Source organism: Octodon degus, unplaced genomic scaffold (assembly GCF_000260255.1).
Source record: "Octodon degus isolate 3935 unplaced genomic scaffold, OctDeg1.0 scaffold00037, whole genome shotgun sequence".
NCBI lineage: Eukaryota > Metazoa > Chordata > Mammalia > Rodentia > Octodontidae > Octodon > Octodon degus.
In genome coordinates this window covers 5,891,396-5,906,235 of record NW_004524613.1, presented here as the reverse complement: position 1 = coordinate 5,906,235, position 14,840 = coordinate 5,891,396, and the positions used below count along the sequence as shown (strand labels likewise).

The 14,840-nt window shown below is 44.6% G+C and overlaps 1 protein-coding gene across 1 annotated transcript in view; it reads right to left on the bottom strand.

The window, feature by feature from the left end:
- Positions 1-14,840, bottom strand: part of Mmp24 (matrix metallopeptidase 24) — a 46,111-nt gene that overhangs the window by 15,683 nt on the left and 15,588 nt on the right. Inside the window, exons 3-5 of the mRNA XM_004630983.3 lie at positions 10,555-10,703; positions 5,141-5,257; positions 2,135-2,439 (exon numbers count right to left, since the gene is read on the bottom strand). Of these exons, the coding sequence (XP_004631040.3) occupies positions 2,135-2,439; positions 5,141-5,257; positions 10,555-10,703 (571 nt within the window). The remainder of the gene's footprint in view (positions 1-2,134; positions 2,440-5,140; positions 5,258-10,554; positions 10,704-14,840) is intronic.

Genomic DNA, 14,840 nt, shown 5'->3' with positions numbered 1-14,840 from the left:
AATAGGAATGTCTTTCCAGCACCTTCTTTGGACAACGAGCCTTTGAAAATACACTTGTCTCTATCAGGACTCTAGCAGAATCCTTATCAGCTAAAAGTCCTTGGCACCTAACAGGGTATCAAAATGTTGGTTCTCTTCTCCTCACATCTTATCAGTTTACACAGACAGCCATTTGTTGACACCAATCAAAACACAAATATGAGATAAAGAATATGCAAACAGAAAGGCAGGAAACATGTCCAGGACATAGGGGAGAAATACCAGGGCAGAGGAAATGGAGCTGCATGGGAAGAAGAGAAGGAAATTTTACAGTTTTGTAACTCTGCCTAGGCTGAGGGGTGATCAGACTATTCCCTAAGTCAACCTTTCACAGATAAACTGAGAAGTGCCAGCCCTTGACCAGCGCTGTGACTTGGGGTGTTCTCAAGGGAGTGATCACCTCACTGCAGACAGAAGACATGGTTGCTAAGGAAACAAGCCTCGAGGAGTCTGATCACACCCTGGAACAGCACCTACCACAGAAAAAGATGCCTACTATTTCCCAAACTTGCTTAAACTTTAGAATCAGGCTTTCTAGGGGAAGGGCCTGGAACCCAACTTTCTGACAAGACCCTCAGCTGGTTCTTATGATCAGGTGGTAGGGCGATGCTAGGGATGAAGATGATTCATATGAGGAGGTGGAACACTTGCAACAGATGCACCACGGGAGTCCGTCAGGCCACCCACAGCCTCCTGGTTGCACCGGATTCAGAGAATCACAGCAGCAAGAGGGTAGGACCCTGGACTCTGAAATCTGTGTTCTTGAAAGTGACTTCTAGGCAATTCTGTAGTTTGACATCCCTGAAAGCTTAGCACAGTGGCTAACAGCATGGGCTCCAGGCTTATAATACCCAGGTTCAGAGCCTTATTTTACCACTCACCAAATATGGACACTTAGGTTATTGAATGGTTCTCAATGCCTTGGTATACCTATCTGCAAAACGAGAACAATAATAATATTCACCTCTGACATAATAGGTGGAAACCACTTGGCATAGGCTTTAGAACATTAACATACTCACTAACTCTTATCTATCATAATCCAAAAGCCAAACTTTCTCTTTCCTCCAGACCACCATTGTGTTGGGGGCTCTGCTGAAGCCTTCAGTAGAGCCTATGTGAGGCAGGCCTGCACTTGTCTACATCTCTCTCTGGACTTTTGGAGGGCAGAAGCCAGGTCTCTCTCTGTCTCTGTCTCTCTGTCTCTCTGTCTCTCTCTCTCTCTCTGTCTCTCTCTGTCTCTCTCTCTCTCTCTCTCTCTCTCTCTCTCTCTCTCTCTCTCTCTCATATTTTTCTTCCAACATTTCCATCCCTGCTCCTATATCTCTATAGGACTTCATAGTATGTTACCTTAGAGTTGGACAAGATTGTGGAGATCACATAAAGCAGGTGCTATTTTACACATTAAGAGACTGAAGGTGAATTGTTGGTCCCTAGTCACATAGCTAAGTGGCTGAACTAGAGTTTGGACCTTGGTGCTGCCGCCTACTAGCTATGCCATTTGAGTGCTGTTTGTCTTAAAAATGGCCATAATGTTTGTATCCTTGCGTGCTTACAGAGCAAGTGCATTGTGAGTGCAATGTGTCTGAGGCACTCTTGGGTCACCAGAAGGGTATTGTTATGACTGTATGCTATTGAGTCCAGCTCCATGAATATTCACTGGCTCTTAGTGAGGCCTGCATCGCAAGTTATGCAAGGACACTAAAGTCACCATGGCACTTGTTAAGAGTGACTGTGAGCCAGAGCTGGAGCCACTTTCAGATCCCATGATTGATTCAGCGTCAATACCTTTTTACCTTTTCTCAGGTTCTAACACATCATTTCATCCTCTTGTCTACACCCTAAACCTGCCTCAGTGCATTTGACCATCTGCTAAGGGATCTGGCTGATTGGCATGGTTGTGGCCCTGGTGTATCAAGTGTTACACATTCCCAGAGACCAGGGTTCCCATCCTCTTGGGTTCTTAGTTCTTAGACAAGAAGCTTCACAAAGCAGGAATCTCAGATTTGGTGTCCCGCAAGCTCTTCCTCAGGGCTTCTTTCCCTGATAGCTGAGCAACCCAGGACTGAGCCTCTCCATCCCTGTGTGGCCTTACCATCATGATTGGCGTTGCCTAGCGTCCACGGCTCGTCTGAGTCAAAGTGAGTATCTCCTCCAATTCCTGGACCAGGGAAGTAGGCGTGGGCCAGGAATCCGCCCTCCCCATCAAATGGGGAGCTGTCACCATGAAAACCAGAAGCAAAGAAGATCATGATGTCTGCCTCCTTCCGGTCACTTTTGATTTCATGATATGGGACCTCTTCAAAGGTCAGGGGAGTCACCTTCTGCCACACATCAAAAGCCTGGCGAATAGCTTTCCGTGTGTCGAGCTCCCCCACCTTTGGGGTATAGTTGTGAATGCTGGTGAGAGAGGGGAAGATAATTAGGGTAGGAACAGCAAGCCAGAGATGAGCAAGGCTGAAAGGGACATCAGAGGCAACAGGGCCCCGCAGACTCCCCGTGCTGAGTGCTAGGATTCTGCTGAGCTGCCCCAGCAGTGCAAAAGGGGCAGAGTGGGCAGACCTCTGGGTTCCACCCTTGCCTCATTCAGGATGGCTTTGTTTTAATCAGTGTTTCTTTTTTTTTTTTTTTAAATCAGTGTTTTTATTTTATCTCTGACTCACTTTGTGTTGAATAAAGGATTCTCCTCTAATGTACAGAAAAAAAAAATCCATTGGTAGATAGCATTTTCTACATTTTAAGTTTTTATCCCAATACAAAGAATATATACATTTATAAAAGTTATAAAAATAAGGTTGGTATCGAGCTTGCCTCGAATGTGTTTGATTTCCAGGACTGAAAAACAAAATCAGTGTGTGCTGGCACTGCCTGTAATCCCAGCATTTGATTTAGGCAATGAAATGTCTTTTCCTCCTCGTCGAGGACGCCTGACACTTCGGAGTGAGCAAGGGCTCTTTCCAAGGCAGGGCACAGCTAGTCATAGTGCAGGGCACCAAGGCCTGAGGCTGAGGCAAGATTACAAGTTCAAGTCCCACTTGAGCAACTTAGTGAGACCCTGTGTCAAAATAACAATTAAAGAGGGCTGGGGATGGATCTCAGTGCAAAGTACTGGGTCCAGTGCCTGATACTTTATCTTATTTATTTATTTTTGCGGTATCAGGGATTGAACTCAGACCCTTAAGCTTGCCAGACAAGCACTTATTCGACTGAGCCATCCCCCCGCCCCCTCAGTGCCCGATACTTTATCTATTTATTTTTAAAATAATTTTATTGAGAAACAAATGGCAATGAGACAGTTTCAAAACCAATTAGTAGTACAGTTTCAATAATTAATACATTGCATATTGTTGTCTTCTTAGTGGTAGTACCTGATACTTAAAAATTCAAACAGAGATGCATTTAAGTGAAAAGTTCTTAAAAAAATTTTTTTTTGGTACCAACTATTGCTTGTCTACCTAGAAGCTGGCATAGGGCAGTATCTGATTTAATCTATCAGGGGTTTAGCTCTTTAAGGTTATTATAGCCATACTGCATGGTTCTCCACAGAACATCAGTACCTGTGGGTGCTCTGCCCCTTGAGTGGGCTTGATTCCTTTACCCATTCCATAAGCAAGGAAGCAGAGCCCCAGAGAAGTTGAGTCATAGATGTTAAGGTCAGAGTTGGCTTAGAATGTGGTTTTTACTTTATTCTATTTTGATACGAGTCTCACTATGAAGTTCTGACTCATAGTGATCCCCCTGTCTCAGTCTCCCTAGTGCTGGGATTGCAGGTGTGCACCACCATACCGGGTTTTGGGGCTGGCACAACATGCAGTACCAGGGATTGAACTTGGGACCTTGCACCTGCCAGGCCGGTGCTTATGCTGCTGAGTTATCTCCCCAGCCCAGTTATTTATTTATTTTATCCGTTGCTTCAGGAGAGCCAGAGTCTGTACAGTTTCTAAGGCAAGTTCCTTTTAAGTTTCCTTCTTGTTATATTTCTGAAAAAAAAAAAAAAAAAAAAAAAAAAAAAAAAAAAAAGCTTGTTCTGATCTCTAGAGCTTGTCAAGAAGGAGTACTTTGTTTAACTTGGATAACCTCTGGCTTAGGTCTTGCTCCTGCACCTAGGGGCTCTACTTGAGGTGGAATCAGGGCCTTCCAAGGTGCCAAGCAGAGCCCACCTACACCTGCCCCATGACAGGCCCTTGCCTAGCTCCATTTGAATTCTTGTGTCCCAGTCTGCCTTGATAAGCTTCATCATCTCTTCTCTCAGTCTGCTAGTCAGACTTGGAGACTAATGTCACTCTGCCTTGATTCCCCCAGATAGTCAAGGAATAACACTGGTATAATTCAGGTTATTATAGCCATATTGCATGTTTCTCTATAAAAGAACATCAGAACATCATGATTCAGTTGTCCTTTATACTCCTTAAGAAACAACTAGGCCGGGTGTAGTGGTGCACCTTATAATTCCAGTACCGAGGAGGGCTGAGGCAAAAGGATCACATGTTGGAGTCCAGCCTGGGCAATTTAGGGAGAGTCGGTTTCAAAATAAAAAATTAGAAGGACTGGGATGTAGGTTGGTGGTATAGTAACCCTAGGTTTCCTAGTACTAGAAGAAAAGGAAGAAAGAAAGAAAGAAAGAAAGAAAGAAAGAAAGAAAGAAAGAAAGAAAGAAAGAAAGAAAGAAGGCCAAATACACTAGGATCCTGTTGGAAATCTTGGGGGAGGTCTGTCAGGCTGATCTTGATAAGGAGGGGATCTGGATCAGAGGCAGTGGGGTTTGACAAGCTCTGACTGGGAGAATGAGTTCTGTCATGGATCTTCACCACAGCTAGAAGTTACTGAACAATTTGTCACCCCATTTTCTGTAAAAACTGTAAGCATCCAGGCAGAACACAACTAAAAGCCCTTGAAAGGTCAGATCCCAGATGCTGGAGACATCACCTTGTGGACCCACAAGGAAGACATAGGCGTTGGCTCTCAGCACCAGGGCCGGATGCTCATGCACCTGCCTGGCCCTCATCCTGACCTCCAAACCTACTGAGAGGCCGCTGAAGGCTGGGCCGCAAAACAGTAAGTGTAGGGCCAAAGTCAGGGAGGAAGAGAGGGAGTCAAGCACCTGTAGGTGATATGTTTTTGCCTCCACTTCTGTCCAGTCAGGGCATAGCGCTTGTTTCTCCTCCTCCGGCTCAAGTGTGGGTGATCAGGGACACCACAGCGGGGTTTCTTCATCCACCTGAGCAGAAAGAGGAATCAGAAGAATCAGGAGACCTTGCTTATTAAGTTCTGGCTCCACCACTAATCTAGGATCCCCTACAAGTGACAGAATCAACATGACCCTCAGTTTCTTCATCTCCAACATGAGAATTAGAGTTCTTGCTGCTCTTGGGTTGCAGAGAGGAGCATATGTGAAAATATTAGACCACAGCTCTTTCTGGTGACTTCTCAAAACATCTACATTAAAATCCCAACTCCTTGCTGGCCCTTCAAGAGCCTGGGTGACCTACCCCCTGCCTACCTGACCAAAGCACATCAATCTTTTAAATTTTATTTATTTATTTGATACAGGGTCTTGCTACGCAGCTCACACTTGTAGTGATCCTCCCGTCTCAGCCTCCTCCGCGCTGGGATTACATGCATGTGCCACCACGCCTGGTTTCAATGGCCAGCACAGTGTGACTGGGGTTCCAAGGCCGGCATGGCATGTGGTACTGGGGATCAAACTCGGGTCCTTGTTCTTGTGAGGCAGGCTCTTAGACCATAGAGCTATCTCTGCAGCCCAAGCACATCACTCTTAAATACTATGCTTTCTGCTGTTCCTTGAGACTGTCTGCTAAGCTTTTTCTCATTCTGTCTTTTTTGTTTTTTGAGATAGGGTCACTCTTTGTAGTTCATACTGGCCATGAACTCACTATGTAGCCCAGGCTCACCTTGAACATGAGGTAATCTTCCTTCCTCAGCCTCCTGAATGCTGCGATTACAGTTGTGCCCACCGTGCCTGCCTTCATTCAATAGTCTTTGTATTTGCTGTTCCTTTTATTTACTTCCTCTCCCTGTGGTTTGCTTCTTTATATCATTAAGGTATCTGCCTTAAAAAAGAACTTCCCTGTCCATTCTATCTGAAGTAAAGCCCTTTGTCCCACTATTATCTGCTTGTCTTGGTTAATTTATATTCATAGCATTCATAACTCCCTGACTCTATAGATCTGCTTATTCTTTGTCTTTCTCACCAGATCTGAGCTCTATTACAATAGGAGTATGGCCTGTATCCCAAGGGCTGGCTCAGTGTCTGACACAAAAGGGGTTCAATAATGATTTGTTTGGGCCGGCGAGATAGCCTAGCAGACTAAGGGCCTGCTTTGGCAAGTGCATAGGCCAGGTTCAATCCAGGCACCGCATGTAGTACCAGCCCCACCCCTGAGTGTGCTACTGAGTCTGGTAATGGTGGTGTATGCATGTAACCCAGTGCTGGGGAGGCTGAAAGCAGGAGGATCTCTGTGAATCCAAGCTGTATAGTGAGACCTCGTACCAAATACATTAAAAAAAAAAAAAAAAAAAAAAAGATTTGTTTACTGACTGATGAATGAATGAATTGGAATTCTCCAACAGTATGGTGGAATATGGTAGAAGACAGAAGATTCCCTTTCACTATGTATTCCACAAATGGCTAAAAACCAACAGGACCTGCACCATAATTATTTCCAGCGAAGTACATCGTACTTTGATTTTAAGTCTACTAACCTGTCACTTCTAATAAACGGTGACTTCTTTGGGAACAGGAACCATGCTCATACTCATTATTGTTTCTCTGGAAGCTTCCCCAGTACATGCAAGTAAGTGGATTCTGATAACTGTTACCAGGTTACATCAGACAGCAGTAAGCGTATAACATCACTGGGTCTTACAAAAAATGTGCCAGTGTAGGAGATTTAAAAAGCCATGCCTAGGCCGGCCAGATAGCTCAGCAGACAAAAGCATCTGCTTAGGCAGAGCGCAGTGGTCGGGGTTGGACCCCCGGTGTGCCATGCCGGCCCCGCCCCCAGGGTCTGAGACTGAGCATAGCGCATGCCTGTAATCCCAGCGCTTGGGCGGCTGCAAACAGGAGAATCACTGCGAGTCTGATCTATGTAGTGAGACCCTGTAGATCCTGTAGACCCTGCACTAAATACATAAAAATAAGTAAATGAATAAATAAAAAGCCATGCCATTCTTCATTTTCTGTTTTTGTGCAGGCCTAATGACCAGCCCATGAAAGGGTAGCTTGGCATGGTTGGAAGGGAAGCGAGTCTGACCTCATTTGCAGCTGTTAAAGCAATTGCCGTAGAGAGAAAAGAAGGAGGCTATTTTAACCAAATATTAAAAGTCCCTTGAGGGAATTAGCCAACTCTTACACATCTTTGTGTGCTCCATGTTGCCTAGCAAGTGATCTGTGACAACAAACCAATAATAAAGACATAATGATAGCAGTGGCTTGATCCAAACATTTATCACTGTCACAGTGCTCATAATGTTTTAGAATATTGGTTTCTTAAAATGGCCCTCTGTGAGGTAACCGGAAATCATTATTCCTATTTTCCAGATGAAGGAAAAGACATACAGCTATCAATCATGTAATTTATAAAACACAGAAGACAGTGAGGGGGGGCTGGAATTAAGCTGAATTAATAAGTGAACTATTCAACAATGCGATTTACCCCTCAAAGGCTGGACCTCTTATTTTTCTTTCAGTGCTTATCACAAGGTTGAGCTAGAGGAACTGCGCTGTTGACTGACTGACTGAATGAATGAATAAATGTGTCACATTTCCCGAAAATAGTACTTGAAAATGCAAATCTAGCTTTCCTTCACTGAAAGTCCTTGGAAAGATAACCAAGAGCTACTTTTGCTGCTGGTAAATTTGATCTGGAAGGATTGCTTGGGGGAGCCAGGCCCCAAGAAAGGTCGCAACGGCACTGGGTCCTGGAGTCAGAGCAGGAGCTCAGGTCTGTGAATTCTACTCCAAATACCAGCCCTGCTTGGGTCTTGGACTAATTGTGAGTATCTCCCTCCTCTCCATGTCTGCAAAACCGTGCAGTACAGGGAGAATTGCAAGTGGGAAACACCAGCCTCTTCCCTCAGGCCCTCCCCTCTGCCTCCTCCTTGCCCCATCCACCTGCCACTCTCTGAACTTTGTCCAGCAGACCTGGGGTGTCTGGGATGGAGAAAAACCAGGGCCAGGTGGCACCTCACACCAGGGCTCCTGGCCCAGGACACACTGCTGAGCGAGCAGGCTGTGCAGCGGCCTCCCAGTAACCTCCCAGGGAAGGCAACAGGCTCCTCAGCTCGCCCTGGGCCGGGGGCGAGGCCTCTCATAGCACTGAACATGCTGTCTCAGCATTTCACAATCAGAAAATCTTAGCAAAACTGCAAAATTTGTTTGGACAGATTCTTACAATCATACAGCCTCAGACTTACTAAGTTTTAAAAGCTGAGAAAGAGAAGAACAGAAACCAAATTTGAAAGGCAAATTCCAAGGTGCAAATAATTGCGCTGAGACCCAGACATGATTCTGTCATGGAGCAACTTACCCAAGGTATGAACTGGTCCTTAATCCGCAATGGGGTGCATTTCCTTTTGGCCCCCTGCAGTCCCCCTGCATCTGTACCCAACCCTGCCATCTGCTCCCACCCGAGCTTGGCCCCCATCCTTTTGTGCTGTCTTCAGCACCCACTCCAGCTCTTTTCCATGCCTCTGGAGAGTGAGGGCACTTTTTCAACAACTAGAGGGAGTTTTCATAGCTACTTCTTTTCTTTCTTTTTAAAAATGTGTGGTGGGCGGAGGAGACAGCTCAGTAGAATAAGTGCCTGCCTGGCAAGTGCAGGATCCTGAGTTCAGTCCCCAGTACTGCAAAACAAAACAAAACAGCAACAACAAAAAGTGTGGTAGTGAGAATCAAACCTAGGGCTTCGTGCATGGTGAGTAAGCTACCACTGAACTACATCCCCAGACCTTGCTGTTTCTTAAACAATCAAAACTTCATCACTCTCTGGCTACCACTCCCCTCTTCTTCCCTATGCTCTGAGGATTCCCCAAGTTTTTCCCTTCATTTGCCATCTCAACTCCTTACCTCCCTTTCCTCTTTGCAATTCAACTTTATTTCTACCATTCTGAGGTTTTAATTTTTGGAGGGTTGTTTGGTTTTTTTTGAGACAGGGTATCACTATATTATGTTGTTCAGTCTGGCCTTGAACTCACTATGTAGCCCAGTCTGGTCTTGAACTAGCCTCAATCTTCCTGCCTCAGCTTAGGGAGAGCTGGGACTACAGGTGTGGACCACCATGCCGAGCTCTACTAAGACTGTTGACAACCTCTTTGTTACTAAACGCACAGGATGGCTTTCAGTCCCTGTCCTGTGAGACCACTCTGTAACAGCTGACTCTGCTGACCACAGCCTCTTCACTGCTGTGCTAGCACATCACCCAGGGCCTCCCCCACCTCTCCCATTACTCTTGTGAGGCCCCCTCAATGCTGCTCTACCTCTAAGCCTCTTCTTTTTCTCCTCTTTATGCTTTCTTTGGGTGATGGCAGCCAACCTCATGGCTTGCTATGCTCACTCTACCTCTAAAGTAGCACCCTAAGGCTCTGTTTGCTTCTGTGATCTAGGCTGGCGTGCCCGGGTGATTGGGTTTTTTACTATTAAACAGTATGAGCTTTATGAGCTTCCAAAGGTCAGGATGTCAGGGCAAGCACCATCCCTGGAACATGCAGGCAGTCAGCAGGATGGTTGGTTTTTTGTTTTTTGTTTTTAGTCTTTAAAACAATTATTTATTTATTTTTATTTGGTATAGGGACTCACTACACAGCTCAAACTAATAGTGATCCTTCTGTCTCAGCCTCCCCAGCGTTGGGATTATAGGCATGCATCACCACATCCAGTTTTGGGGCCAGCACAGCACGCAGCACTGGGTATCAAACCTGGGTCCTTATACTTGCCAGGCAGGCGCTTAGACCACTGAGCTATCTCCCCAGTCCTAAAGGGTTTTTTGTTTGTTTCTTTGTAGTGCTGGGGATTGAACTCAGGGCCTTGTGTGCACAAGGCCAAGGCTCTCCCACTGAGCCACACCCCCAGTCTATCGCTGCAGGTATTTGGTAAATGGGAAAAGTGGAACAAAAGTTGCCAACCCAGTATTTTTCAAGAGCTTTCTGGATCAAGTGAGATGTGTGCATCTCAGGGAACTCCGGAGGGTAACTCACAAAACTAGAACCAGAGAAGATTTAAGATTCATCCTATGACACAAACCTTCATGGTACTGATGAGGAAACTGAGGCCCAGGCGGGTTAAATTCCCTGGGCTCCATGGTCACTTATCAAGTTAATGGCAGAGGTGGGATTCTTATCCCAGTGCAAACAGCAAAGTGCACTTTGTGGTACTTCCTCCCAGGATGGCATCGTTGGAATAAAGGATGAGAAAGTCAAATGGGCATGGTGCGTACACAAGGCTATAATGAGTATGAACTCAAAGTTCAAAGGCACAATGTCCTATGCAAATCTTACTCGATCGTTGTCTGATCCAACACACCGGTGACTGGGATCCCATAAAACTGCTGCATGGTGGAGACCGCGGACTGTAGGGCCTTCCCTGAGTGCAGTGCAGACGCCCGGGAATCATAAGGAAGCAGATAGCCATACGACTTTAGCCAGTTCTGAAAGACATGGGAAAGAATAGACTGCATTATGCTGGAGAAGGCTCTTGTCTACCTGGGTAGTGATTTACCCTTCAAACTAGCGATCATTTCACCCAAATGCCTTACGAACCCACGCTGATTTCTTCCGCCTTCACTCCATTCTGCAGACGCTGTCAATTAATCTCCAGAAAACACAGCTCTGATCGGCTCTCTCCCTTGCTGCGAACCTTTCACTGAATCGCTACTGGCTACAGAATAAAGATAAATTTTCATTTAAAGGTTTCCCTTGTCCTGCTTCTTTATTTATTGATTCAGTGCTTTCCACTGATATAAAACCAACAGGCCAGAACAGGAAAACAGTTAATTCCCTGAAGGAGAGTGGGCTGAGGAAGTGTGTCCACTAGAAATTCGTCAGAGTCTAGGGGGCCTGCCCTGTAGCTCAGTTCTTTAAGTGGCTGCTTCAACAAAGCAGTCAGGCTCAGGTTGCTGTGTTTCGATCCCCACAACTCAAGCCAGCCAAACCTGCCCTGAAGGCATTCGGAGCAAAAAAACAAAAAACAAAAAAAAAAAAATCCTTCTGCCTAAAATCAGAGTCTGACAAAGCATCACAGGTTAGAATATCTGTTGGTAGGGGGTTGTACACATTTTTATTGCTAAACCATTTCCCCTCAAAAGCAAGCCATTATAATAAATATAAACAAAACAATGTAATCTTTAAAAACAGAACCGGGCATGGTGGCGCATGCCTGTAATCCCAGCACTTGGGAGGCTAAAAACAGGAGAATCATGAGAAGTCCAGTCTATATAGTGAGAACCTGTAAACTCTGTAAACCTGTACTAATACTAAAAAAAAAGAATAAATAAAAATAAAGTCAGAAGAACACGAGTTGGTGAGATAGCTCAGTGGACTAAGTGCCTGCTTTGGCAAGCATAGGGACCAGGGTTTGATCCCAGGTCTGGCATGCTGAGCTGGCCCTACCCCTGGGGTGTGCTGAGCCGGTGACTGAGTCTGAGCAAGGTGGCACACTGCCCAGTGATCATAGTGATCCTCCTGTTTTCAGCTTCCCCAGTGCTGCGATTACAAGTGTGTCCTGCCATGCCTGGTTTGGGTGGCTGGCTCGGCATGGGGCCAGCATGGCATGCAGTACTGGGGATCAAACCTGGGTCACCTGGGTCCTTGTGCTTGCCAGGCAGGCACTTAGACCACCTAGCTATCTCTCTAGCCCACAGAAATGCACTCTTAAATTTAAATATAAATAAAAAAGAATAGATGTATAGAAAAATAAATACCTGTTATATAATACATGACAATTTCTTGTTTTTCAGGAAATATAGTTAAGAGGTCTTAAATGAGGGTGCATTATGTTTGCAACTTATTCTTTTTTTCCATAATTTTATTGAGAAACAAATAGCAATGAGACAGTTTCAAACCAAATTGGTAGGACACTTTCAACAATTAACACATTGCATACATTCTTCCTAGTGGTTAATTGCTGTACAAGATGCGGACATGATATCCTATTTAGAAACACTATTAGAATAAATCCCTCTATTCATTAAGAAAATGTAACTATATATCTATCCTAACCACTTTGAATACACAGATACAAAATGGACATTCATCTGTATCCCCTTTTTTTCCTTAAGTTCTGTCATTTGAATATTATAGGTGTGTTAACTCAGCAAAATATTCTAAAAGAGTCCAGTAGCCCTTAATAGTATTGGGTCTTCCGCTTGACTGGCAATGTCAGAAATTGTTGACCTGAGTCCCCTACAGCTCAACATAACAGCATGGCTTTACTTCTTATACTTCATTTTTATACTTTTCTACTGGATGGTTAAGACCAAGGTAAAGCAGGACCTATGCAACAAGAGTTGTAGCTTTTGGGTCTGATAAGGTCAGTGAAATTCCCTCAGGATTTATCCTGAGATCCTGTACCTCAGATTGTAGACCCTTTGTCAGTGTCAGCCATGTGGATGAGTCACGGCCATTCTTTGGCCAATGTGCTCTCTGTGAAAGCCTGAGAGAATGTTTTCTCTCCATGTGACTCTCCTTAGGCACACTCTACATCATCGATCACTTTCCTCTTTGGTCCCATAATCTCCTTGATCAGAAAATTTGGGATACTACCGAGTTACATGACATTACAGTACAAATTCTCATATGTCCTGAGTCTTCACTGACCTCGGAAGGCTCAGGCCAGAATGTGCAACTTATTCTTAAATGGGTTCAGAACTAAATACAAAATATAAATATATTTAGGGAGAGAAAATAGAGACAGCTAGATAAAGCAAAGGTAGTCAAATGTGCATGCCTGTAATTGCAGTACTTGCGAAGCAGAGGCAGGAGGATTAAGAAAAATAACAGTTGGTGGTTGGGAGAGGTAGCTCAGTGCTTCAAGCACCTGCCTGGCAAGCACCTGCCTGAGTCCAATTCCCAGTACAAAAAAAAAAAAAAAAAAAAATTGGGGAATCCAGGTAAAGCATAGCCAGGAATATTTTGTCCTAATCTTGAAAACTTTTCTGAAAATTTCTAAGTTCAACATTCATGTATGTATGCACATGTGTGTGAATGCATGTGTGTATGTATGTGCTAGGGATTGAACCCAGGGTCTCACACATGCTGATTGAATAGCTCTGCCACTGACCTACCTCACTAGACTTTTTAAAATGTATTTGGTACAGGTCTCACTATGCAGCTTGGACTTGTAGTGATCCTCCTGTTTTCAGCCTCCCCAGTGCTGGGATTACAGGCATGCGCCACTATGGCCAGTCTTGGAGGCCAGTTTAGCGAGCTTGGGGGCGGGGCTGGCGAGGCACATGGTATTGGGGATCCAATCCAGGTCCCTGCGCTTGCCTAAGCAGGTACTTGTTGCGCTGAGCTATCTCACTGGCCCTCCAGGCCTTTTAAACTCTTGGTCTGGAGTATCACAGAGGACTTGATTTTGTGCTTTCAAAGTTTTTTAAAAAAAGAAAACTTTAAGAGGAAGAGAGAATCTGAAAGAAATTCGAATAAAGAAGCTGCAACAAGCAATGTGTCTGGAGGATCACAAAGTAAAGACAATTCTTTCTACTCAAAAGTGGGAGAGGGGCTGGGGAAATAGCCCAGTGGAATAAGTGCTTGCCTGGCATGTGTGAGGCCCTGAGTTCAATCCCTGGTACTGAAAAAAAAAAAAAAAAAAAAAAAAAAAAAGTGGGAGAGGTTGGAAACCCAAAGTAAAGAAATATCAAGAAATGTTCGTGGCATCCATGGGGAAATGGGGGAAGTGTCTGTGTGACCACTGAATCTGCACCCTCAAGCGCACTCCTAATGCCAGACGCGAAGCTATAAAACCCCATTCTCTGCTCATCTTCATCCTGAACGAAGCATCATTACATTGTGGCGAAAGGATGAACAAGTGCTTTGGGAATGGCATTCTTCCCTTCCTATCTGTAGGTTTCATTTCTTGTTTCTGTATGAACAGCCTTCTCGCGGATGTGTCTTTTTATTACACATCAAGTTAAACTATTTTTAGAAGGAGGTAGACTAGAAACTATAAATAAGTGACTATAGCATCTTCATTGCCTTGCAAGAAAATCCATTTGACTGATTAAAAAAACAAAATTGTCAGAATAACATAGTTGGTTCTTTTCTTTTTTGGCACTGGGAATCGAACTCAGGGCCTAGCACTTGCCAAGCAGACGTTATGCTGCTGAGCTACATCCCCGGTCCTGAATAATGTGGTCTTAAAACATCCACAACAGAGTGACAACTTTATCTCTCTCACATTTGGTATATAAAACATGTTTTCACTCTGAATGATGAGATAGAATATTAATATTCCTCTCAGTTCCCCAAACATTGATTCTCTTTCATGTTGCTGTGCGTGTTTTTCTCTCTGCTTAGTATTCTTAGTTTGGTAAAGATCTTTTATATTTTAATGTTCAGCTCAAGCCCATAAATTACTACCTCTGGAAGACTTCCCAGGCTAAGTTATTTTCTCACTCCTCTGTGCTCCCCAAGCCCTTTATGATATCTTTATAAGATATGAAGGATCTTATAAAGTTGGGCTTCAATCATTACACAACAGTCTCCTCCAACTTCTAACTCAGATCCTCAAGGGGAGGAGTGGCGCCCTCATCTCTGTGTAGCCCGTGCCCAGGACAGCTGGACAT